Here is a 26,388-nt window from a genome sequence, read left to right on the forward strand (position 1 = left end):
TCTTAATGTCTAGGAGAAGCAATTTTTTTTTTTTTTTTTTTTTTTTTTTTTTTTTTTTTTTTTTGGTTTTTCAAGACAGGGTTTCTTTGTGTAGCTTTGTGCCTTTCCTGGAACTCACTTTGTAGACCAGGCTGGCCTCAAACTCACAGAAATCCACCTGCCTCTGCTTCCCGAGTGCTAGGATTAAAGGTGTGCGCCACCACCGCCTGGCTAGGAGAAGCAATTCTTGAGGTCATGTTGACCTTAATAAATGTAATATCCTCACATGACTCAGTTTCGTTAACCTGCTAGTCAAAGGCTGTCAGACCGGCACAGCGTGTCACGGAGAAAGCTGGGGCAAGTTACCAGCGTGAGGTGGCAGGTCCGATTTTCTAGGGATTCCATTTCTGTCTTCTTAGGAAGCCTTCTCTAGCACACTGGGTCACATCAGTGCCCTGGCGCTGAATCCTGTGCCCACGATTAGAATTCTATAATCTTTCTGACTTACACTGCAGTTAGATGTCACCACTGAAACCCACTGTTTGTCGTGAGGACAGACACAAGTGACAGAAGTTCTGTGAGGACAGTGACACAAAGGGACAAGGAAAGATGTGAAGCGCTCTCACTAGGTACCTGAGATTTCAAATTCTTGTCTCCATATTGGGGAGTAACTGTAGCACTTACTGTTTGTGATAATGGTGTTATCAATACTGTTTTTAAGATCTATTTTGAGGGAGGCAGAGAAATGTATATAAATTTTACATTTTTTTTTCTTTAAAATTTTGAGAATTTAAGAACTTGCAAGTATTTGGAAAACTGCTTATGTGAAAATTTGGTACCGAATGAAGCACCGTGAACTCAAGGTTAATCTCTGCTGCACAGTGAGAGACCTAAAAAACAAAACACACCTTCCCCTCCAGCCAAAAGGAATGAAGCTCAGCTGGAGAGATGGCTCAGGGATCCAGAGCTGCTCTTACAGAGCGCTCAGTTCCAGCACCTATGTGGTAGCTCACAACTGTCTTTAATTCCAGTCCCAGAGGATCCAAGGCCCTCTTCTGGCCTCCAGGAGCACCAGGCACACACATGGTGCACAGATGTACATGCAGGCAAAGCACCCATACACATAAAATAAAATAACAAGAATTAAAACAATTTTGAAATGAAGCATTATTTGTTCTACGTGATTCTTACTGGGCATAGGAATAGAAGTATTGCTTTATGTGGACCATGAATACAAACTTGAAGATACACTTTCCAATCTTTCCCACCAAGTTTCTGTTTAATGTGAATCAAGAGTGGAAATCTGAGCAGGATGTGGTGGTGCATGCTTTAAATCCCAGCACTCGGGAGGCAGAGGCAGGTGGATCTCTGTGTTCAAGGCCAGCCTGGTCTACAGAGTGAGTTCCAGGACGGCCAGGGCTACACAGAGAAACCCTGTCTTGAAAAAGCAAAGCAAAACAAACAGAGAAAAAGAAGAGTGGAGATTTGGTAAATAGTGATCAGAACGAAGTGAGACTGATCTGGGAAAGCCTAGCGGTAACGGGAAGGTGGTGCTAGATGTGGGTTAGTCCAAGCGGAAGGGCTCTCAGAGAATTGCCAACGTGCCTTAATTTGATCAGATTTGAGTTCCTTGTGAGTCCCTCAGCATATTGGTTGGTGAGCATTATTATCCAAAATGTAATTATTAACCAGCTTTATCTACTGATAAATAGCCTTTTGAATTGGACTTTGAAAAAAAAAAAGTAAGAAAGAAAAAGAAGACAACTTTTAACTTGTTTTCTTCTAGTCCTTACCTTGATTGTTTCCAAGCACAAATTTCACCTTTCCAAGAGATGTATAGTTATTTGATTAAATTAAAAATTCTTGTATTCTTTTTGTTCTTTTGAGAGCAGTAATAAGTTACTTCAAAAGCTTGCAGACCGGAATCACTGCTGAGCACACTTTAATTCAGCCTTAATGCAATCTGGATATGATTTCCTCTTATCTTGCACAATGCGGGCAACAGTGCAATCCAGGGCGAAGGTTGGTTGACAGCTGGGGGGGGCGGAGCATAACTGCTCCCCCGTGCACGTATTCTTGATCCGAGACAACACCCGACATAGTCTTTTCTCTGACTATAGTGCTTAGTAAGCACCTGGGAAAAGGCCGTAAAAATAATGTGTGTGCATAGTTAAATTGTAATTTAAAAGCACTATTGAACAAGACTTTATTGTCCCTTCCCGGCAGCTGTCTTTAGTTCTGAGCCGTGGAGAACATAGTTCTTACCCAATGCTGTGTATGGTTCACCAGAAATCCTTGGCAGGCAAAGGGGACCAGAGTCACTGGTGACCTTAATGGTCATTTTTCACTCATTCAGATTAAATTAAAATATTTTACGGCTGTAGTCTTGATTTATTAAGCCTTTCCACATTTTTGTTTTTATTTTTTATTTTCAGAAAACATGTTGACAAGATCTGTCTTTACTAAGGGAATTCCTTTCAAGAATTATTTATTTAATTTTATTTCATGGGTATGAGTGTTTAAATCCACATATGTGCATGCCTAGTGCCCACAGAGACCAGGAGAGGCCACCAGATCCCCTGGGACTGGAGTTACAGTGGTTGTGAACTGCCCTGTGGGTGCTGGGAGCAGAGTCCAGGGCCTCTGCTCTAACTGTTGAGCTGTCTCTCCAGCCTGCTGTAGAAGGTGTTGTTCTGCTAAGCACCATGAGAAAGATTAAAGCCGCTTTCTGTCTCTCTCATCTTTATGCAGCTCCATCGAGCCTCTGTACCTTACCTATGGAATCATATTTGCCTGCGGCTGCTCCTTTGCATACCAGCCTTCACTGGTTATCTTGGGACACTACTTCAAGAAACGTCTCGGACTAGTTAACGGCATCGTCACGGCCGGCAGCAGCGTCTTCACAATTTTGCTCCCTCTGCTTTTAGGGAATCTGACCAAGAGCGTGGGCCTCTTGCACACACTGAGAGTCCTCTGCGTCTTCATGTTCGTTCTCTTTCTGGCTGGCTTTACTTACCGACCTCTTGTTTCCAGTGCCAAAGAGAAAGAGAGTGAGAGCAGCAGATTCTCCCTCTTTTCCAGGAGAAAGTTTAGTCCTCCAAAAAAATTTTTCAATTTTGCCATCTTCAAGGTGACAGCTTATGCAGTGTGGGCTGCTGGAATACCACTTGCACTTTTTGGATACTTTGTGCCTTATGTCCACTTGGTGAGTATGCGTCTTCGGCTCTGTTCGTAATCAGTATCATCAGGTCACAGGGAGATCTACAAGAGCAAGACAGGTCAGGCTGAAGTCGGCCTCAGACATTGTCCTGGTTGTGACCCCAGACTCCGGGAATTAAAGGTCTTTCAAATAAGAACAGTTCCCCCATCAGACTATTAAACAATGAGTCTGATGGTATGTGTCAGTGTTTTAAAAGTCCCAAACAAAAGCGATTTTTAAAAGGGTGACTAAAATCTTGGAACAAATTATATCAAGGTAAGACATTTGATATGGGTAAGGAGGCTCAGTGGAGAAGGGTGCTTGCCTCCAGGCCTGACAACCTGAGTTTGCTGCCCGGAGCCACATGATGGAAGGAGACACCCAACTCCTGAAGTTGTCCTCTGACCTCCAGTGCAGCAACTGTGAACCCCTTCACCAAAATAAATGTAATAAAAGAGATCTGACAGGCACTTCTAGAAGCAGCTTGCTGATCTTCCTCAGGGATAAAGCTAGTGTAGTGACTTTGTGACTATTAATAATTTTCAACAAATGGATGCAGAAATTAAGTGGTTAACAAAATTGCAGTTACTGACACAAAGAATCATTCTATCTATTTGTGGGATACTTCTGGAAAAACAGGAGTTCTCTTTAGAGAAGAATTTGAGAAATGATAGGGAAGTTTTAATTTAGAGAAGAGCCTTAAAATTCTATGGGAAATTAGGATTTCAAGTGCTCAAGCAGTTTATATTGTCAAAATTCAGCCTATTTATACGGAAACGAGAGTAAGAACGTCAAGGGATTGGCCCTTAGCAAACTGTTCTCAAAGGTGCTCTCTGTCTCCTCCTCCTCTCCCTCCTCCTCTCCCTCCTCCTCCTCCTCTTTTTCTCCTTCCTTCCTGTGTGTGGTGGAAAATAAATACAGTCCAATGATAACAAAAATGACATTTGCTTCAGTTTTTCTTTTGTGTATGTACTAACTACACGTGTGGACTTGGAGGGTTTTTTTTAAACCTTATAGTCTATGTAGGGATAGCTGCAATTTTTCTTTAGTTAAAAGTTTTGGCTCATAAAATTACTGGGCCTAGAGGGTCAGCTAATAACTACAAAAGTCCTTTGTGGACTCCTATGCACAATTCAGAAAGTAACTGAGCTACGAACGGTGATGAGAGGTGTGGAACATGTCTGGGTGTAAGAGTGATTTTGATTTCTGAATTGTCCATGTTGTCCCCTTGCCAGGACAGTTGAGGAAGCAGCTGGGCTGGAGAGGAGATGTACGGGGAAGGCCTGGGAATAGTCATCTGAGTCATGTGGCATTCATGGTAGAAAGGAACTGATCTGACAGTCCTTTTCATTCCTTCAATTGTCTCTAAAACCACTGAAATAGTTTCTGTTGGAATATGGGTCTGTTGAGTGCGAGTCAGCTTTACCAACCTACCGTCTCTTAGTCAAGGACACATTTACCGTGTACCCACCTCCTCCCTGCTCTGAGACAGTCTGTAACTCAGGCTGGCTGTTGTGAAGCTTCCTTCCTTCCTTGGCTCCTAGTTACAGGTGTGTGTCACCAAGCCCAGCTTTTCTTCTTCTTATTTTTTCTAATTCTCTTTGGTACTAAAAGATGAAAATACTCAGAGACATGGATAGCTCAGCCTTCCTAATGCTTGCCATTTATCAAAGAAAAGTTAGTGGATTTCTGGTTATAAGGTTTGCAATGTAGCAATTAATTAATTTTGCATATGCATTTGGCCCTCACAATAAAGCTGTAAAGTAGGTAAAATAAATCATGTTAGCCCCTGGTTCACAGATTCACAGGAGAAAGACAAGTTCTGCTTAGAAGTAGAGGAAGTGTTGACGCTGGGCCCTGACCATGAAGTGTTTTGTTAGAACTAACTTTGAGCAACTTGGTTGAATTTTTCAATTTGCTTTTCTTTAAACTTCAGAAGTATAATGTGTGTTCTTATGGCTCTGTCTGTGAAAAAGTGTTCTTATGGCTCTGTCTGTGAAAAAGCATGTATGTATATGCTTATTCTCAAAGCAAGTTTGAAAATTTCGTTTTTTTTTTTTTTTTGCATTTGATGTGTGTGTGTGTGTGTGTGTGTGTGTGTGTGTGTGTGTGTGTGTGTGTGTGTGTTCAGGTCTGTACCACCATGACTGCTTGCAGTTGACTTTTTAAAAACGAAGTGTCAGTAACCTCCCTTTTAAGCCTGTTCACTCACAGTCCCAACATTATGGACACAAGTCTCATGGATCAGATAGGTGACATGTTAATATCTAAGTGACCAGCTTTCACGACCTGCCCTCTTTGGTTGAGAGCTGTTTTCTTGGTTGGCTTCACATATTCTCCTAATATTCCCTATCACTGCCCATCTTGCCATTTCAAAGTTTCTTTGCTGGGCTCCTCCCTGCCCTAACCCACACATGAGCAGGTCCTAAGTCTTATTCTTTGGTCCTTTTGATCTGTGTTCACTGGGAGTTTCATCCAGTTTCCCGAGTTCAAACAATACACGACTCCGGTATCTCTCTAGCCCAGGCCTTTTACTGAATTTTCACCAGAGCTGTATGTCCAAATACTTAACTTAAATATCTCCATTTGCATGACTACTGGCTGTTTCAGACATAATATGAAGTCCTGATCTCACTCCCCCAAACTTGCTCTGTCCCTGAATGTCCTCATCTTAGGAGACAGCAATTCTGTCCTTCCAGAGAGTCAGGCCTCAAACCTCCATTGTTCCTTAGCTCCTCCTTCTTGTACATCACACCCCTGATGATAGAGGCTTACCTTTCAGAGTGTAACCGGAATCTGACTACTCCTCACTATCATCAGGGTCAACACTCTCGCCCAGGCCACCTTTGTGTAGAGGTCAAAGGACAACTTGGATTCCTGAGATTGAACTCATCCTGTCTTCCTTGGCTGTAAGCACATTTACTGCTGAGCCATCTTGATGGCCCCGTAATTCACTTATTTCATTAGTATTTTCACCCACTTGTTGAGTTGCTATATGACGTGCAGATTGTTCTTACACTTTTATTGTTTTTAAACTGTATGGTCTGTTTGTCACATAGGTCCCAAAAATGTTTTAATTCTCTGTCATGGTTGCCAAATTAATTAAGTTTGTATAAGACAATAAGCTGCCACTAATTCTATTCTTTGTCTTATAGGTACTGGATTATATTTGTGTGTTGATATTAGCATGGCTGTGCTTTTCATAACAGAATGCTAATAGCAGCTTTGAGAATGGATCTTGGATGTTTATTATGGGAGAATTAACAAGTGCTTTCAATGCCGATGAGGGCAGCCGTTGCAAGATTAACATTCTCATCCACTGTATACTGCAGTCAAGGGCTCTGGTTAATACGTTGTACTTCCTACTTTCCAGAGTTAACTCTAGAGAGAATTTATAAGATGTTAATTCTGATGCAGTGGTTTAAATGAGGGATTTTTGATCAAAATTCCTTTTAGCATTTTACCTCCAAGGGATCGTTTTAGTATGCCTACAATTTACTCATTTAGTTTTCCTTTTTTGATTAAAAATATATGTCATGTGTAATCCTAAAAGGAATAAAAAAATCCAATGACCTTAAAGTGGCTTTCAAGGTCCTTCATGATCTGGCTTTGCCTGCCGCTGGGGTCTCTCCTGCCCTGCCTGCCAGGCTCACTGAGTTCCTGCATCCACTACCTTCCTACTTACATGTTTATAGGGCGGTAAAGCACCCTTGATGTCATTTTAACCTGGCCACGGTGAAGATTTCTCCTCTACCCAGCATTCCCAATTCCTCACAACTACCCCTTTCCTTTTCTTTTTTTAAATAGCACTTAATAGTTTCTAAACTATTTTAATTTATTTTTATAATTATACATCTATATATTTTGCTAAAATGTAAATTCTATGAAGTTAGGGTCTTTCTCTGTTTTGTTGGATGATAGATTTCAGAGCAAATAGCACAGTGTCTAGCACACAGTAGGTGCTCAAATATCGGCTGAATGATGAGATATATTATGCGTGAGTCTAAAGCGATACACGTAGTATTTAAAGTCATACTATTTTGGTTTTTAAACTCCTCTACATTCATGTCATAGTGATATTCATTCAGTACTTATTGAATGAGCTCAAACTCAGAATACTTAAGTAACTACCAGTGTTGCCAGTTCCTAGGAGGGAGGGAGAGGTGATCACGCCTATTGCTCTGACCCTCACTATATGTCTATGCTGAAACTACAAGATAACTCAAGACAGTTCTGTCGCTAAAGGAGCTGTGTCTTCAGACCAGCTGGCACTCTCACAGAGCCAGAGATCGTGTCTGTAAGAACAGATCTTGGGTGTGGAATTGTAGCGTGACCACAGATCAGCATAACTTGGGCTGTGTCAGTCTGATGACTCTTAACATGTCTAAAAAGGACAGTGATTTGGTAACTTTCCTTGCTGGTATGAACCAGTCCATCCTGAGTCTGAAGATGACAATTTAGTTTCAATCGCGGTCCTCTTCTCTCATTTCTCCTCACTTTGAAACCCAGCAAGTCAGTACCAGTGTTTGACTCTAAAACATGGTCATTGGGTTGAGTTGTTTTTAGGCTTTAAACTCACAGAAATCTTTATCAACATGATTGACTTGTGTGTAGAAAACCTGTACTATATCCTTCATTAGCTATATTACAAAATGTTTTGAGACAAGATCTTACTGTGTCGCCCAGGCTGGTTTCAGGTGGTTTATTTGTTTGTTTGAGGCAAGGTCTCTCTACAGAGCCTTGGCTGTTCTGGAACTCACACTGTAGACCAAGTTGGTCTCCAACTCACAGAGATCCACCTGTCTCTGCCTCCTTCATACTGGGATTAAATTTGTATGCCACCATGCCAGACTTGGTTTCAAATTCTTAATCTTCCTAGTTCATCCTTCCAAATACAGGGGTTACAGGCATACATTATGAAAAGCCAGCATTAGTCTTTTTTTTTTTTTAAAGAAAAATGTGTGTTAATATATGTTAATATATAAGTGGGTTGGTTTTGTGGCAGATAGTTCCAACAGAAACTTTGACCTGGTAGAGATCTCCCACTTATGTGCTGTAAGATTAATGGTAGATCATTTGCCTGCTTACAGGGCAATTAGGTGGGTTCCTAAGTCCACTTGTAACTGGGAATAAACAAGTTGTACTTTCCAACTAGAACCGACTTTCAAGGCAAACAAGCCCATAAATAGGGCATGAAGTTCTTCAAAAGATAACTTTTTGATTCAGATAGTGCCAGATGTTACCAGGGTGTGTCATGGGTATTGCCTGACAGGGAGACTTGAGTAACCCATCAGTTCTGTCTACTCAGCTACTGCCAGATCATGTGGTACAGAGCCATGTAAGCAGAAGAAACAAACAATCTTTAATATTTTTGTGGCTTTCCTAGAGGGAGATTCAGGTCACAAAAAATGGATTGTATCGAACATCTTCATAAAACATATAACAAGCACAATGCATGCAGCCAAGTAGCATAGAGCCGAGGAAGTGGGTCTGTAAAGCTGTACGTCTTTGGGGGGCATTCACTGAGTTACGCTCAGAACTGAGATTTGAACTGGCTGTCAAACATGGTAAAACCACATTCATTGAGTGAAGCAGCCTGGAACTGCCCTTTCCAGCCACACTAGGATGACACTGTTTTATTTAATGCCTTGCAGATTCCTGCTCACTCAGATCAGAACAGTGGCAATGGTCAACTGTCCTAGTGCTCGGGCATGGTCTGCCACTAGAGAGAGGACCCTGAAGGGGGAACCAGCTCTTGTTCTAGAGGGACAACAATCAGAGGACCCATGAGACCTTATTCCTAACCCCTAGATTTTTTAGTTATTTTCCCGGCTAACTCTACACTAATTCTGTAGGGCCCTTTGCTGAAGGAAATGGCCTTGGATAAATGTATGTGACTCTAAACTGAGGCCATTTACTTTTTTACAATTTTTTTTTTACAACAGTGACTTGTTAATCAAATTTAGGCTAGGTATGTTACTATAATTAGTGTAGAGTTAGCTGGGAAAATAACTGGTATTTCTCTTGCTGATTGATTTACCAGGGTTTTTATTTTCTTTGTTTGCATTTAAATATATCAGGCCTCATTTGGTAAAAGGTGACATCCTTATGGATAATAACAGAGTTCAACTGTAGTGTAGATATATGCTCATCTCTCAAATCCTTCCATTAGTTCAACATTTATTCAAGTTTTATGAACCTAAATTGTGCTTTTAAGGTAAGGGTCCTTTCATAATTTTTTGCATAAACTGAAAATCAATTGTTATGCTACAGGATGAGTAGGGATAGGAATCTTAATTTGAAGCACCCCTCCTTTGTAAGGCTCTGCCTGGTGACTGGCTTTTGCCTGATTTACCAGGAGGCTAAGGCTTCTTAAACTGAGAACACGTTTACACCAGTTTAACCTTATCTCCCACGTTACAGGACAGATTTTTTGAGAGTCTCTTGCAATCAGCAACCGCTAATGCTTAAGGAGTACAGAACAGGAAGGAAAAGAGCCTTCCTCTGGATCTGAGCCGAGGTGAATCTTTGACACCCACAGAAAGTTTAAACGCTGTTAACCTCAGCTGTCTATTTCCCATTGTTCCGTTCTATCCTGCCCTCCTTGGCAGCTCACTTGAGCAGGAACTTTACATTCTCTCATAACACACTGGAAAAGAGCTCAATTTGGAGGCGTAAATTTGAAACATGGACAGTTATGCAATCCAGCTATGTGCAGCCACGTCAGTTGAAGGGATTCTTGGCAAAACATGGCAAGAACAGCTGCAGCATCTAGGCTTCAGAGCACAATTGAGTTAATTCTGCATGTCTGTTCTCAGAGCCATGCAAAGATCTGCTTTAAGCCAATGGTCTCTTTAAACAAACGGAACATTGATTGATACTGTTTTTCCACATTTCCTTTTTAAGCCCCTGTTTTTATTAACATTTGGTTTCCACCCTGTTGAAATGTGTGCACAGCTTCAGGGCCTGCACTGGGCCAGAGGAGCATTGGGTTGGTTAGGGATGTGCTCCGGGTTGCCACGCTGGTGCAAGCCAAGAATTAAGCTAGGTATTCCGAAGTGTGTGGCATTTAAATGAAATATTTAAATGCTTGTCAGAAATACCTAACAGTGATATGGGAGTGACAGGGCATTGTACAGGCCACGTCACTGTACGCTGCTGCTGCTGCTGCTGCTGCTGTGTAAGGCAGGAAAGGGAACAGAGGGACAGAAAGCTAAACTACTTGCCAAAAGTCTCATAAAAGCAATGGATCCAAGTGTGATTTTTTTTTTTTAAATCTATGGGGTAAAATAGAACCTTTTTATAGCCGGAAATGTAAATGTTCATGGTGTGGAAATGGGGTTATCAGGAGTGACATTTACATTCATCCTGCCCCGGTCAGCACAGTCAGAGGGTCCAGTTCTTCAGTGTTGCCAGTAACAGTTGCCGCCTTCTTCTCTCCTGGATATATTCAGAACTCAGGTTGCTGTGTGATAGATCTTTCTAGAGAACACAGGCTCACAGTGGGACCTTCTATTTCAGTTGTTCGTTCATCATGGTGTGCGTGTGTTGCACACTCTCAACATGCATGTGCAGGCCAAAGGACAACTGGGAGTTGGCTTTACTCTTTCCACTGTGGGTTCTGGGGACCAAACTCTGGTCATGGTGCAAGCCTTTTTAACCACTGAGCCCTCTTGCTAACAGTCACTGCAAACCAGGAACGATTGAATTGCAGCTTCTCGTTCTCCGATTCTTTCTTTTTTCTCTTCTTTCTTTTTCTTCCCTTCTGCCTCTCTCTCTCTCTCTCTCTCTCTCTCTCTCTCTCTCTCTCTCTCTCTCTCTCACTCACTCTCTTCTTTTGTTTTGCTTTTTGAGGCAGAGTTTCTCCATGAATTCCTGACTGTCCTGCAACTGTCCTGTGTAGCCGAGGCTAGCCTCCAACTCTGAGATCCCCATGCCTCCCTCCAACTACTGGGATTAAAGTTGTGTGCCGCCATGCCTGGCTGTGCATCCACTTCCTGACTCCGCTACCCCTGCTTCTCTCACTGGTGGTGAGGCACAGAGACGTTTCCCTGTGCTCACAGGTTGCCAAGTTCTGTTCTACACAAGAACCGGTTTCTAAACAGGCTTAGAGTGGGTTTCCATTCTCAGTGTCATTTGTCTTCAGGGCCTGTGACTTGTTTTTAATCACGATTTGGTTAAACAGATTCAAGCACTCATGCGTTGGACAAACACAGAGTGCCTGCCGTGTGCCGTGAGCATTCCGGGTGTGGGGATTTGAGCGTGAATGGATGCGGCGTCTCTAATGGAGGTAGCTTTAGTGTTGCTCAGAGACATCTCTTGAGGTGACAGCAAGCACATCTGTGTGTGGCATTAGTATTTGGAGGACTTGGAAAGCCTAGGACATAGAATGTCTGTCGTCTGTCTTTAAAGCCAGCCAATAGTCAAAACCTTTTATCCAACTTAATTTTTTTCTGGTGTATTATATTAAAAACCTGAATGTTGACATTTCAAAATCTTACCTACACTAGCTCCAGGATCCAGTCATTGTGTTTTTCTCCGTTTTTCTCTCTAAAAACACTGGCTTGCTCATGTCTCGTTGGTCGCTACATGGACGGCCTCTTGCTCTGTTCCTGCAGTTTTCCCTGCTGCCTGTGCCTTCTTTGCTTTTCTAACCTTGTATTTATTTCCCTTCAGCTCTCAACCTCTGCCGCAGTTTGACTTTTCAGGTTAGTGCCACTTTGCACATTTTTTTTTTTAGTTTAATGACACAGGCAGTATTCGCCAGCACTCTCCTACGTGGGAGGAGGAAGAGTCTACTCCTCTGGCCACTGTGATTCATTAGTGGTGAAGTTACATGTTCACAAAACACTTAGGACACAAGGTAGGCTTGGGATTTTTCAAGAGTATTTCGGCTGGGCGCGGTGGTGCACGCCTTTAATCCCAGCACTTGGGAGGCAGAGGCAGGTGGATCTCTGTGAGTTCGAGATCAGCCTGGTCTACAAAGTGAGTTCTAGGACATCGAGGGCTGTTATACAAAGAAACTCTGTCTTGAAAACCAAATAAGCAAACAAACAAAAAATAGTATTTTGGAAAATAAAATAATGCACAGAAAAGGAAATTGGTAGGAAGGGAAGGCATGATTAATAAACAAGGAATCTAGAAAACATATTACTTACAAATAGATTAAAGCAGACCTGTTAGCAGGTGTGGTTGAGCATGTCTGTTATCGCAGCACTTGGAGGTGGAAGCAGAGGCCAGGACACTCAGGGACTCACTTTGTAAACCAGAACTTACTTGGTAACTCATTTCTTTGTCACATGGAGAAACCCAGTCTTGAAAAACTAAAATAAACAAACAAACAAACAAATAAATGTTGCCATATAGCCAGATGTGTTGGCAAACACCTGCAAATTCCAGTACTCAAGAGGTTAAGATGGGGGTCATGAGTTCAAGGTTACATAGTAAACCATTATCTTTAAAAAAAACCTCACACCCCCCTAATAACAGAATGCTAATATGCATTAATGATTGAATTTGTATTCAATGTAATAGCTTCAGGATAAATCCAGGGCTCCGACCAATCTGATTGTTTTCTGTTTGTGTGAGCACATGCCTGTCTTTCCAAAGCTGCTGCTTTTGGGGCTTTTCACAAGCCCTGGCTTTGTCCTTCCGAGCTTTTCTCAGGAGAACTGTTAGCTTGCTGTGGATGCCTTAAGCCTGACTGTGTTTTTCAGTGTCTCCTCTCTCCACTCTTGAGCCCAAGGCCTTCTCTGAACCCAGGATTAGAATCACACAGTGCCTGGTCCCCCCTCTTCTTCCTGAGACACTGCCTAAGCTGTGCATCTTCACAGCAAGCCTGTGGTGCACCCAGGCCGTGGTTAGACCTGCTTCGGCCCTTTCTCTTCCCAATGAAGCACCTTTCCACATATGCACGTTTTTCATGTCAGTGTTGAGACAAGGTCTCCTGTATCTCGACCTGGTCTGTGACTGTGTAGCAGGAGATGCCCTCCAACACCCAACCTTCCTGTCTCTCTGCATCCTAAGCGTTGAGATTACAAGTGCTGGGAATGGAGCCCAGGGCCTCAAGCAGGTCAGGCAAGTACTCTACCAAATGAGTTACGCTCCCAGGCCCTATACAAGGTTAAAAAAATAAAAACGTTGAACCTCTAACATCAGAGAAAAGTAAAAAAGAAAAAAGGTAATGTTTAGCTATATGCTGCAACATACATGAAGCTTGATGATGTCATGCTCAGAGAAATAAGCCAGACACAAAAGGACAAAGGCTATCCATCTAGATGAAGTCTCTAGAGCAGTCAAATCATAGATGGGAGACGGAAATGCTAATTTCCAGAGCGGGGCAGTGGGAGATGGGAAGCTGAGGAGAATTAGCATTCCAGATGCTTTCCTAGAAAGCAGTTAATGATGGCACATGTCTGTAGTCTCAGCACCTGGGACGCTGAGGCAGGAGGATCACAAAGTCAAAGCCAGCCTTGGATACATAGTGAGACCCCAAACAAACCAATCAAACCAAACCAACAACAACAACAACAAAAAAGGAAAACAACCAGCTCACCCAGTGATAACTGATTTCCTGTTTCTTTATTTTTCTCAGTCAGGAAAGCCTTAACTAAGTAATATTTTAATAAACTAATAGTATTTACGAGTCTTGTGTTGTTCAAGGAGAGAGAGAACTAATTTCAAGGATTTATAAGATAATCCAGCTTATTTATGTCATTGCCAGGATCATCAAATACGTAAAGTTATTGTTGCTCTAAATCCTAGGGACTTGGGTGATGAGTTCTGATTTTATCCATTTTACGGTAAAGTCTATCTTAACTTCTAAAATCTAAGCTCATCGGACCAGTTTTGTTGCATTTGTTCACTTTGGACTATTTTTCCAAATTGGTGTGATTCTGCTACTGATTAAAGGTTCCGTAACCCAGAACTATTGATTCATTTAGTCTCTCCCCTCTTAATGTGGAATGTGGAAACATGTGACACCCCCAGAGAGCCTGGATCACCACCAGATCCCTGTCTACAAGGTCTTTGCAGCTTTTTCGTGTTCTTGGAGTACTCCTTATAGCCTGGCTGTCCTCTGTGGCTGAGATTGCTGCCATCTTGATACTCACCGTAGAGGCAGGCCACTTCTTTCACAGATTAATGCTGTCTTAATTCGCACCCCATTGTATTCGTGTACACTAGCTGGGAACTGAGAATCCCGTGGTGTGAATCTGATGCGTTGAGAATGGGCCCCAAGAAAGAAACTTTAGAATCAAAATCAGAGCTGGATGAGATCAATGATATTCTATAGATCAGTAGATTAAACACCTTTCAGTATTCACAAAGAGCTAGAAATTGTGCAAGGTTTTCCACTGAGATGGGCTTGCTGCATAACCCGGGGTGAGCTATTGTTTCACATCCCACTGCCTCAGCCTTTGAGCACAGGGCTATAGTGTGAGCGACCATACTCAGCCTAGAGTTCTTATTCATTGGTTTTTGTAACTTCCAAAATACATAGCATAAATCTTGACAGAGTAAACAATTCCAAATTACTCAAAAATCCCAGTCTATTTCCTATTTTAAGATGAAATCTTTAAAATTGTAAAATTCAAGATGATTTAAATCCAAGGGCATTTATCATTGCCTGCGGCGCTGGGGAGGGACCCTTGAGCATTTTGAATGCTAAGCAAGTAGTCCTCGATGAGCTATACCCTCAAAACTAAGTTAAATTAAAGGCAAACTAACATCTAAATCCAAAGTGGTTCCCGTTAGTAATGCAACCAGACATTTTACTAAATCTTGATCTTATCTAAGTGATGCTGTCCAAGAAGTAAGTGTGTGTGTGTGTGTGTGTGTGTGTGTGTGTGTGTGTATTCTTTTTTAACCCACAGGAAATTATTTTTTAAAGACTATTGGGGAAAAATAGTGAATGCTTTTAGAAGAATTTTTAGTTAGAAAATATTTTCAAAATTAGACTTAAAAGAAAAACAAACTCTTCTTTTTTTACCCATTGGTGGCTATTAAGTAATCTTTATTCCAGAAGGGTTTGTTTTTCCCCAGTTGTTTTTCCTGCCTTAATGGTGCTGTGTCATTATCAATACCATGGAAACCCATCTTAATGAAATGGAAAGAGTGGTTGTTTAAAAAAAACAAACAGAATCAGCAGTGATGCCTCCTAGAGTCCGGTAGGCCAAAGGTCAGCTTGCATCCCAGCCAGCTGCTGAGGAGGCAGTAGGAACTGTGACTCTGAAAACACCTCCTGGACAACCTAAAGATGTTAGTCCTTATGCATGCTAGCGAGCGAGTTTTCCCTCTCGACACATCTGTGTGTTAATCTCAAAGTGTAGCTGATCTGACTTAACAGACCAAAATGACATTTTCTGACTTATCAGACCTGTGGCTCTATTCTGTCCGTAATGTTCTCGTTCCGTGTTCTGGTATAAAAGCCTTAATTTTATCAAAGACTTCTGCAGTTAACTGAGTTCCACCTTTGTAACCACTTGGCTTGCCAAACTTCCTTTTAATTTTCCTTTTTTAAAAAAGCAAAGCCAGAGGTAGAGAAAACAGGTTTGTAAAAAGAAACACCAAGCATATTCCATCCAGATTTCTAATAATCCAGCTCTGAAGTCAAAGGTAGCGTAAAGTTTTGCTTTGTGACTAATTCTGAGATTAACTATTAACAACTCTAGCAGGCTTTCTACTCCCTTTCAAAGGTGCACATTTTGTTTTGTTTTATTTTATTTTTTAAAGGGGCCAGGCTCTCTCTTTGGCTTTGCCTGTTAAAGAAGTGGTGCAAGCTATAATCATGGAAATTGGGAGGCAGAAGAATTGAGTTTGAGGATGGCTTGGACCACATAGTAGAACCCTGCCTCCCCTCCCTGCAAAATTCAGTTAAAAAGAAAATACATTTAAATCGAATGGTCTTCTAGAGTTTTGGGATAGCTTTTTAACATTTTGGATGGAGATAAACACACTTACGTTATTTCTTTTTAGTTTAAAATTTATTTATCTATTTGTTAGATTCACTTATTTTATGTGTATGAGTGTTTTTCTTGCACAGATGTTATGCACCACTTGTATACCTGGTACTTGAGAGGTCAGAAAAGGGAGTCAGATCCCCTGGGACTGGCATTACTGATGGTCGTGAGCCACCATGTGGGTGCTGAGGACTGAACCCAGGTCCTCTGCAAGAGCAACAAACGCTCTTAACCCCTGAGCCATCTCTTCAGTCCCTCATTCTAAGTTTTTAATACAAGGACTATATCCAAAGCTGGCCTTGAGGTGGAGGCAGTTCTCATGCCTCAGTGTCTCCCGAGTGCTGAGATGAGGGCACATGCCACCATGCCCAGCAGGATGAGTATATTTTCAGAAATCACTCTCAACCACATGCAGAGAAGCAGGGACAGGCACATGTGGCTGCTCTCTGGTGTGGATAGCAGTGAGAAGAAATAGGTAGGATCCCTATTAGGAAAGGGGGAATCAAAGTCAGTTTGAATTCCAGAATCATTATTAGCCGAGGTTTTTTTTTTTTTTTTTTTTTTCTCGAGACAGGGTTTCTCTGTGTAGCTTTGCGCCTTTCCTGGAGCTCACTTGGTAGCCCAGGCTGGCCTCGAACTCACAGAGATCCACCTGGCTCTGCCTCCCGAGTGCTGGGATTAAAGGCGTGCGCCACCACCGCCCGGCTAGCCGAGTTTTAATGTCATACAAACTACACATGCGGGTCCTCTCCCTGCAAAGAATTTACTGTGGAAATTAAGCTAGTGTACATGCTTACTCGGTCTTTCCAGTCTGATGGTGTAGATCTCAGGAGCAAGGGCAGATAGATGGCCAAGGTATCACAGTGCCACAAACATGACAGAAGGTGACAGGTGACCAAAGTCTTTTTATCATTCCAGACAGCACATTGAGAGGCAGCAGCTGTCGATGGTAGAGTTGGAGGGTTTGTGTTTTTATCCTTTTGTTGTGTTTTCCAAGGATAGTTCTTTCACTCTCGCAGCCTGCCGTTCTACACTGAGCTTTTCTTGTGTTTCCTCACCTCCCACTTCACAGTGAGCCAGTCAGTTGTTGCCTCCAGTCCACTGTCCAAGTTGTTTTTTCTGTCTTGAAGGTCTCCGGTCATTCCCTTCTTCTTCAACATGGATAGTCTAAATTTTATACACTAAAATTCTTTTATCACATTCTTTGCGTGACATGTTATATAATCACTACATGGAAGATTAGAGGCAAAAGGCATTTAAGCCCTTAAATGTGCATTTGTGTGCGTGAAGGAGGGTCAGTGGTAGCTGATGGTCTTGTTCCATAGCTAACTAACACGAACGAGGAAGCTGTTTGGACCTTTTTGACCCATGGCGTTTATGTTTGCAGGTGTGCGCAGCTGCTGTATTTCACTGTAGCACCACTAGGGTGGACAATGGCTATCCACTTAGTCTTCGTCCTTGACTGAATCTCTGAGTCAAAGCACTGTGCCATGTTTTCTCAGCGGAAGTCTCCTGGTCCCCATCCGTCTTACACTGTGACTCCCTTGCAGGAGAGGTCTAGGGAAGGGTGCCAGAGCAGAGGCTATTCCAGTGACATGAGTGGTTTCCATAGGCTGCTGCCCTTGACCCCTTCAGAAAAAATGGGATCTATTTTGCCTTCAGCTGTCTGATGAGAACAATGTCATTGATCTGAGATGAGTCCATCATTTAGTTAAGTTGAAGGTGGTTAGAAGAAGGGAAAATTGAAGTACTTGGTCCTGTAGACTCATGGATAGAATGAGCACATAGTCCAGGATGTGAGTTCTCGGTTATCTCTGGATATCAAACAGTAAGTTTCATACACTGGCAAAACAGCCTCCGTGGTCAGCAAAAGCTGTTGTTGCTTGAATGATGGAATAATGTTTATGAGCAGGTGATGTTCAAGATGTTTCCAGAGGTATTCAGTTGCAGCTTAAACTTGAGATCTCAATAAAAGATATGTTTCTGCCCTAAGATGCTTCTGCATTCTGGTAAAGTCTAAAGCTAAAACCCAGGGCGGGGTCCAGGAGAGGACTCAGCAGATGCAGGCACTTGCCACCAAGCCTGGTGACCTGAATTCCATCCCCGGAACCCACATGGTGGTAGGAGAGAACTGACGGTTGAAAGTTGTCTTCTGACCTCCACACATATGCTGTGGTATGTGTGCACCCCTGTACACATTCATACGGAGAACAAAGGTTTTTTATTTTTCAAGCCACGTATAGCAGGATTGGAAATTTGAAACACCAGCCTGTGCCACATAGTGAGACCCCTTCTCAAGAAGAGGGTTTACCTATTGGTGTTACAGATTAAATCTGTTCTGTCTTTGAACTTGTACCTCTTGCTCCCAATTAAGTTAATTTTAAACAGCTAATTTTTAGATTATTATCTGAAAATAGTATCCCCTGGGTAAATACTAGGCTCCAGTATTATTAAACGCTTTCTGTTTAATAAAATGAGTTAGGTTAAATATGAAAGTGTTTGCCCCAGTGTCCAGTCTCTGCCCACACGAGTGTTAGAAATACCAGTTTGGCCCCATGCCGTGCTTCGTGCTAAACAGCACATGCTGGTACCCAGAGGGTGAGAGACGACAGAAATTCATAAGCCAGACAACAGCCACAGCAGCCATGCTGGAGGCTAAGAACAAACCTCCCTGGTACTGCTGCCTTGGTGAGGGAGGACTCTGAGACCTGGCATCCACGGACACTTCAGTACCTAATCACCAAAAAGACTTTATTTTGAAGTTTGGTGGAGCATGTAGAGAGGAAGTTTTAGAAGTCGATGTTCTTGCTTTACTTAAGTGGTAGTGACACAAATTTGATGTAGTAGTGTCCTTTATTATTAAAGAACTGAGTTTCCGATTAAGGCATAATTTTAATTTTACCGATTGATTTAAAAATTATTAGTATATGTTCCTTGTACGAAATAATGGGTTTCATCATGACATCATCATGAATGTATTTTGTGTATTTCTAGCATATTCACACTCATCACTTAGCCTCTTTAAAAAAAAAAACCCTCAAATATTTCACCTGATTATTTCTTATAAAGATTATAAAATAGATTGGGGGGACATACACGACTCAAAGAATGATAGAAATTTATTAGGCTAGTGTTCTTAGTTCCATCAAAAGAATAACCGGTGAATTCAGTCTTACAGGTATTAAAGGGTGTCTCTGAAAGCCATAGCAACAGCGGGCCATGTAGCCAGGTACAGCGCTTGCTTACCACACTGAGGCCCTGGCGTCGCTCCTCCCCATGGGTGGAGAAGGTGGAGACCCACTGGGTGCTTTCTAACGCACCCCGCCATAGCACGTCTGTCTTGCATTGGCCGCTTTCCTCCTGAATGAGCTCTTTCAGCTTTATATGTGAGTTCCTGGGCCCTTCAGCAGTGGTTGTCATGTGCTTGCCACTACCAGTGACTTCTTCAAGATACACAACCCCAGTCACTTTGTACTTTAAACTAGGAAAGCTTGTTGGTTACAGTAAAAGAAAACATAAAAAGGAAACAATCAGTACTTAGCTGTATAGCTGAAGTATTGTTTTAACAGGCACGCAGTATCAGTACTTAGCTGTATAGCTGAAGTATTGTTTTAACAGGCACTCAGTATCAGGCTACTTTGCGTACCTTCCCTTCCCCTATGTCTTCTGGTTCTCTGCATGTTTGTCCTCATATTTGTCATATTTTGGTGTTCAGTGGCTCGTTACAGTGCGAGTTTGGTGTATCTAATGGGCAGCTGGAGAGGAGGTACAGTAGCAAAGCAGAAGTCATTGGCAATGAGGAGCTGGCACTTGACGTCTAAGGGCGATGAACCCTAACGGGGAAGGGAGCCTAGAAGGGAGCCAAATTTTTTGTTTGTTTGTGTTTCTGTTTTGCTTTTCAAGACAGGGTTTCTCTGTGTAGCTTTGCCCCTTTCCTGGATCTCACTCTGTAGACCAGGCTGGCCTCAAACTCACACAGATCCGCCTGCCTCTGCCTCCCGGGTGCTGGGATTAAAGGTGTGCACCACCACTGTCTGGCAAACATTTTTTTTTTCAGAGCTGAGGACCAAACCCGGGGCCTACTGAGCTAAATCCCCAACCCTGGGAGCCAAATTTTTGAATTTAGAGATTTAGGAGTATGGGGCTCAAACAAGAAGTATGTTAGAAGCTTGCTCTAGTGGTCCAGGTAAGGAGTGACAAGAATCTGGACACAGGCCAAAGGAAATATGTATGAGTCACTTAGCCAGAAAATCATTACAATTTGCTGGCAATCTGATTTGAAGAGAGGAGCTGGAGTATTCTAAGATGATTATTGGGTTTTTACTGCTGTAGGTGAGCCAAAGGTACTGTTAACCCAAATGCAGAAGGGCAAATCATAAGGGGCAGACGAATTCAGTATGAGCTGCGTTGACGTTGAGGTGCCTTTGAAATAGGCAAATGGGTAGTTTGACATGGAAGAGAGCGCCCAGAGAATTTAACAAGGCTGGAAAGGAACCCGTGCAAAACGGAAGTGCCAGTGCCGGTGTTAAGCAATAGCAAGAAGTTACAAAGCCTAAGAGGGCCCAGTGGAGGGGAGAGCATTTTAGCGTTCACAGTCCACATTGAACACAACTTCCCTGCTGAGCTGGATGGGATTAAGACTGAGATCAAAGCTGGCATGTGTACAGCCATGTTCTGTTTGGCTTGTGTAGCATTGGATCACACGGGGTTCTAAATTCAAGTTAGGTGCCAACATTTCTGCACAAGTTCCAGATTTCATATTTCTTCTAAATTTTATTTTATTTTTTTAAATAAAAGGGCTGGAAGGGAGAATCAACAATATGGGTACTGACAGTCCTCTGGAATGTGTGTCTTTTCTCTACATGTGTCTGCTTCGCTTTTTACAGGCTCAGTAGACATTTGAATTTTCTACTTCAGAGCCAAGGATCAGTAGTTAATAAACATACAAAGCTAGATTAGTGCCAGATTATGGAGAGCTTTAAATACCAGACAGAGTATAAAATGCAGTAACAAGCAACTTTTGAAGGCAGGATTGGCGAGATTAAATTCCTATTTAGGAAGATTATTCTGAAGTGGTGTGAAAACAGAAGTTAGAAAAACTACCATTTTTAATTAAAAATTGTAATTATTGTTATATGTATGGGTGTTTTGCCTTCATGTATGTCTGTGCACTGTATGCATGCCTACAGAGGCCAGAAGAAGGTGTGACTCACCTGTGAAGTTAGACACAGAGTACACTGTCATGTTGATGCTGGAAATCAAACCCAAGTCCTCTGGAAGAGCAGGAAGTGCCCTTAACTGCTGCGCCATCTCTCCAGCCCCAGTGACCAATTTTTAATAAAAAGAGATGTGATGATATAAAAACTGAGTTAAAAAAATGGAAAGCAGAAAAAAGAAAGTTCAGTGGAAGAGTCGTAAGGAGGGACCTGCCATCTGAAAAGTTCCCCACTCCCACATTCATTATTTGGGCTGTTGAGCTTGGTAAAAAATTTGCTTGTAGTCTCCTAGAACTCCACTGGATGCTAGGGTCGTTGTGAGAAAGTCAAACAATGCTTGCTGGCTATCTGTGGCCCAGAGGTCACTGGAGACACTGTTTTCACTAGACTTTAAGTGGAGGCAAAGATCCTTTATTCCCTCTACCCCCATCGTCTCCTTCAGCACAGCCAGCATTCAGAGGGTCCCTTGTGAAAAGGATGGCCAACATTAGTATCTGATCACTAACTGCAAGCGAGTCATTCTTCTAAGGGGTGCTTGAACCTAGGGCCTCACACATGCTTGGCAGATGCTTTGGTATGCCACAGGGGTTGCTAGGTTAGGACCAGTACTTGGATCTGGAGGTCTAAGAGATTTGACCACTGTAAACTGTTTGTGTATCTATGTCTGTTGGCATGCCACACAGGAACCTTACACTTCCATTCAGGAAGCTCTGGCAGAAGTTATTTCAAGGGCATCCATTTTGTTCTGGTCCCTCAAAAGAGATAGAACTCCAAAGATGACCTTTAGTCATCTTCCAGGGGGCAGGTAGTATTCCAGGCCTCGGTTCTTCTTTTGATGAGTGGCTCATTGTTAGTGTGTGCTGATCTGTTTACTGAAAGAATAATTATAGGAATAACTCATTTTTTAAAAATTTTGGTTTTCTGAGTCAAGGTCTTGCTGTATGATCCAGGCTGCCCTGAACTGGACCACATAGCCCAGGCTGGCCCTGCATTCTCAACCCTGACCTAGTCTTCGAGGGCTGGGACTACAGCTGTGTGCCACCACACTCAGAAAACAAGCTAAATTATGCAAGCTAAATTATGATAGATTTTCTTTATATGCCCTACTAGAAAGTTATCATGGGAGATGCTTTTAAATCCTTTAATTTTAATCTTGAAGGGGGGTTGGGGTAACAGTGTAGAGAAGAAACACATTTGATGTTTAATGGTGCATGTCTCAAACCTTGTGAGGTTTCCCTCCCATATTCAGTGTGGTGTCTTTTTTTCTTGACTTGCAGATGAACCATGTAAAGGAAAGATTCCAAGATGAGAAGAACAAGGAGGTGCTTTTTATGTGCATCGGCATCACTTCCGGAGTTGGACGCCTTCTCTTTGGCCGCATTGCAGACTATGTGCCCGGAATAAAGAAGGTTTACCTGCAGGTACTCTCACACTCTCCTTCCCCCAACAGAGTGAATTGTATTCTTCAGTCTCCCTCAGGCCGTTGCAGGGTTTTACACCAGGGGCTGACATGAGTAGTGTTTTATAAAGATTAGTCTGGTGTGGAGTAGAGAATGGAGCAAGAGTTGAGGTCGCTACAAAAGGCCACATTGTTGAATGCTTCCATTGACCTAAAATGTCTAGAGTAGGAAGATGATTGAGAAGGTAAATTAGTGGTTGTGGGGGATTGGGGAAAGGTGATGGTTTCTTTTTGGGGTGGTGAAAGTGTTCTAAACTGAGAAAAGTGGTGGTCTAATAATACACATAAGATGGGTAGTTTACAGAACTCTTCAGAGGGAGTGCTACGGTGCAGTGCTGCTGTTGGAAACTGCTGACGTAGTCTAGGCAGAAAAAAAACAAGCAGAGACATTGGCATCAAACAGGAAATTAGCGGCACAGAGAACAGGTGCTGGTGGGGCTGTTTGTGTCCGAGATTTGTCGCTTGGCTAACGGAGGAGGTGGCTTCATTATCTCATGAGATCAGCAACGCAGTAAATCCAAGGAAGACAGACTTTGTTTCTGCCCCATTAGTGTGTGGTGCCTGTGAAACAGCTGGGTTGAGCTTGTGTAAAGCACTGTGGGACCTGGATGTTCTTGGACTGAAAGGAAGTGACCTGGTTGGTAGGAACCATCTGGGATGGAGTGCTTCTAGGACACCAGTGGCAGCAGCGTTAGGAGCTAGTGAAGTGATTATAGTAGGAGGTATTGATGACTGCACAGATGACGAGTAAATGGGGGTGTAGACAGCTCTGACCAAGGGACATGAGTAAATGGGGGTGTAGACAGCTCTGACCAAGGGACACTAGGGGAAAGAGATTTGGAGATTAATCATGAGAGGCAGTGTGAGCGGTCTCATGAAAGATGTGAAATTTGGGAGCAGGAAACTACGTGGAACAGGTGTTTACTATAGACAAAGAAGCTTCCATTAGTCGGCTATCAGTAATGACAAGCACCATTTACTGAACACTTGGATGAGCTAGGTGAAGAACTGAGTGCTCCACGTGCACCATGGCCAGTCCTTGCCCCAGCCCTTCAGGGAAGGCATGCATTGCTCTTTGTTTCCACTTACAGATGTGAACACTTAAGAATAGAGGCTGTGGGGTGCAGGCAGACAGTCACAGGCCAGAGCCTGTTCCACAGCAGAAGGAAGTGGAGACAGCAACTGGTGTGCTTCTCGTCCTCCGCCAGTGCTGGGAGTAAAGTCTAGACCCTTGTTAATATTTATGTATTCCTTTATAAATGTAGAGCCAAGCTAGCATAGTGATATACACCTTTAATCCCAGTACTCGGGAGGCGGAGGCAGGCAGATATCTGAGTTCAATGCCAGCCTGGTCTACATAGTGAACTCCAGGACAGCTAAGACTACACAGAGAAACCCTGTCTCAAAAAAATGAATGAATAAATAAATGTAGGGCCTTCAAAATAGCTCACTGAGTAAGGCCGTGTGCCTCAAAGCCTGATGAACTGAGTTTGATGCCCAGAATATATGGAAAGGCAGAAGGAAAGAACTGGACTCTAAGTTGTCCTCTGACCCCCACATGTGTTCTGTGGCATGTATTACACACACACACACACACACACACACACACACACACACACACTCACACCACTGGGCATGGTAGCTCACACCTGTAATCCAGTACTTATGAGGCAGGGTTGCCAGCCTGGACTTCAGAGTGAGACCCTGTCTGAAATACAACAATGGAAATATTTATTACTATATGATAATCATTCCACCCTTTGTAATATCTCATTGTAAATATATTTATCTAGCATGTAGCTGACTATAGTTAGTTTCGTTTTCTAATGTCAAGGCGCCCTCTTCTGGACATCTGCTGTATTGACGACTGTCAGATTTCATGTTGTAAAAACAATTCTGAATACTCCTGTGCTCTTAGACAGTGGCCCAGGGGGAGTGATACAAACAGGATAGACCGGGTCCCTGAGTTCCCAGAGCAGGGTTGTGGCTGGGAAAAGCTGGGTGTGTTTGGACCTAGACAAGAGAGACTGGCATGGAAAGAGCTGGGAAGCTGGGAGGGGCCAGTTATCCAGGTCTTCAGGGCTAAGAGATTTTCTGGGGCTGTCGAGTGGTCAATCTGGAGCACACTATAGACTGAGGGCAGGAGAGATCGAAGAGAATCTGTCATGTATTACTGTGGACCTTTCTCCAAAAGGTGAATTGCTAGGGAAATGTATTCATGAGCTACATATGTAATTAGAAAAACTAGAATGATGCCCCATATCCCTCTTCATGCGTAAACGTTCTCTTCTGTAGAAAAAGACTGAATTAGTCAGTGCTACTTAGCTCTGTTTTTTATTCTACTTACTACTAGCATTTTACATGAAGGTATGGACTTTACCAAATATTTTGAGATGATATCCAAATACTTAACTATCCCCCAGCCTGAAAAAGGGATCAGAAGCCCCACAGTCTCATTTTGACTGGCACTGCTGTGTATGTGTGCAGTTCTGAGGAGAAAGTCAAACTCTCTCCCTCTCCTGTGAAGCGTTATAAGCCCTGCATGCTTCAGAGGAATCCAGCCCTTTGGTCACGTGGCCTCATCATTCCTTTAGATAGTGCAGGGTGCCCCGGAGTTAGCTGCTTTCTGCCCTAGGTGCCTGGCTGGAGGCTGTGAAAGTCTGTAGACATATGTTAAATAAGCATATTGAGGGCAGCATTTGAATTTAACTGTGCCCACTTATGTCTCTGCCTCCAAAAATGCCTTATGCTCATTCAGGTGTAGCTTAGCTTTCCACGTGAGTCCAATGTCTGGAGTAGGATGTGCCTGTGTTGTCTCCCCAGAACTGCTTAGGGAAAAGAGAAAAAAAGATTGTGTGGTGGAAAATTATTTCTCTTTCAAACTGGGTTCTAGTATTGACAGATCAATATTTGATCTGTTTATCTGATATTTATTTGGAAGTGATGAGAAAGCAGTGGCCGTCCTAGGTGGCCCAGTACGTAAGGGACACGTATTTAGTCCTCACAGCAGTTATGTTCTAACAAGCTGGGAGTAAAATGTCCTGGGAAAGGGCCTTGTTTCCCATCATTGTAGTTACAGTGGATGCAAAAACACAGCTCTTACCTCAAAGACAGTAAGTTTATCTGGAGCCAGTGTGAGTGGCCATGGTTCAGAACGTAGATTAGGTTACTCCAAACACTGTGCTCCAAAGTGGTGACAGTTTGGTAAGGATTTTGTAGCAACAAAGACTTTTCAAACACATTAGTAGAAGCATTAGGCAGGTGGATTAAAGCAAAGTGAGGCAGTCGGAGCTCCAGGCCTCGGGTGCTGTGATGGCTCTTAGCCATTGGGTTGGTGGTATTGGTACCCTGAAGAGCGTCTACCTAATGGCCGCAAATGTTAGCTCACACAGAAAGCACACAGGAAATGGCCACTGAAGTGCTAAAGATGGCCCCCGATAATTTAATCTGGCTCTAGACTTGTAATATTCTGAACTCTCCAACATTGTTCAGGTTCTAAGTCAGTAGGCTGTGAAGGTTCCGTGGGGGCAGCTTCTTCCTGAGAACTTTCCTTCACTACAAATAAGGTAAAAGAAA

At 42.8% G+C, this 26,388-nt stretch overlaps 1 protein-coding gene across 1 annotated transcript in view; it reads left to right on the top strand.

Moving 5' to 3' along the window:
• Slc16a10 (solute carrier family 16 member 10) overlaps positions 1–26,388 on the top strand; it is a 101,816-nt gene that overhangs the window by 64,903 nt on the left and 10,525 nt on the right. Inside the window, exons 3-4 of the mRNA XM_059272522.1 lie at positions 2,731–3,184; positions 22,631–22,774. Of these exons, the coding sequence (XP_059128505.1) occupies positions 2,731–3,184; positions 22,631–22,774 (598 nt within the window). The remainder of the gene's footprint in view (positions 1–2,730; positions 3,185–22,630; positions 22,775–26,388) is intronic.

Source organism: Peromyscus eremicus, chromosome 8b (genome assembly GCF_949786415.1).
Source record: "Peromyscus eremicus chromosome 8b, PerEre_H2_v1, whole genome shotgun sequence".
Classification (NCBI taxonomy): domain Eukaryota; kingdom Metazoa; phylum Chordata; class Mammalia; order Rodentia; family Cricetidae; genus Peromyscus; species Peromyscus eremicus.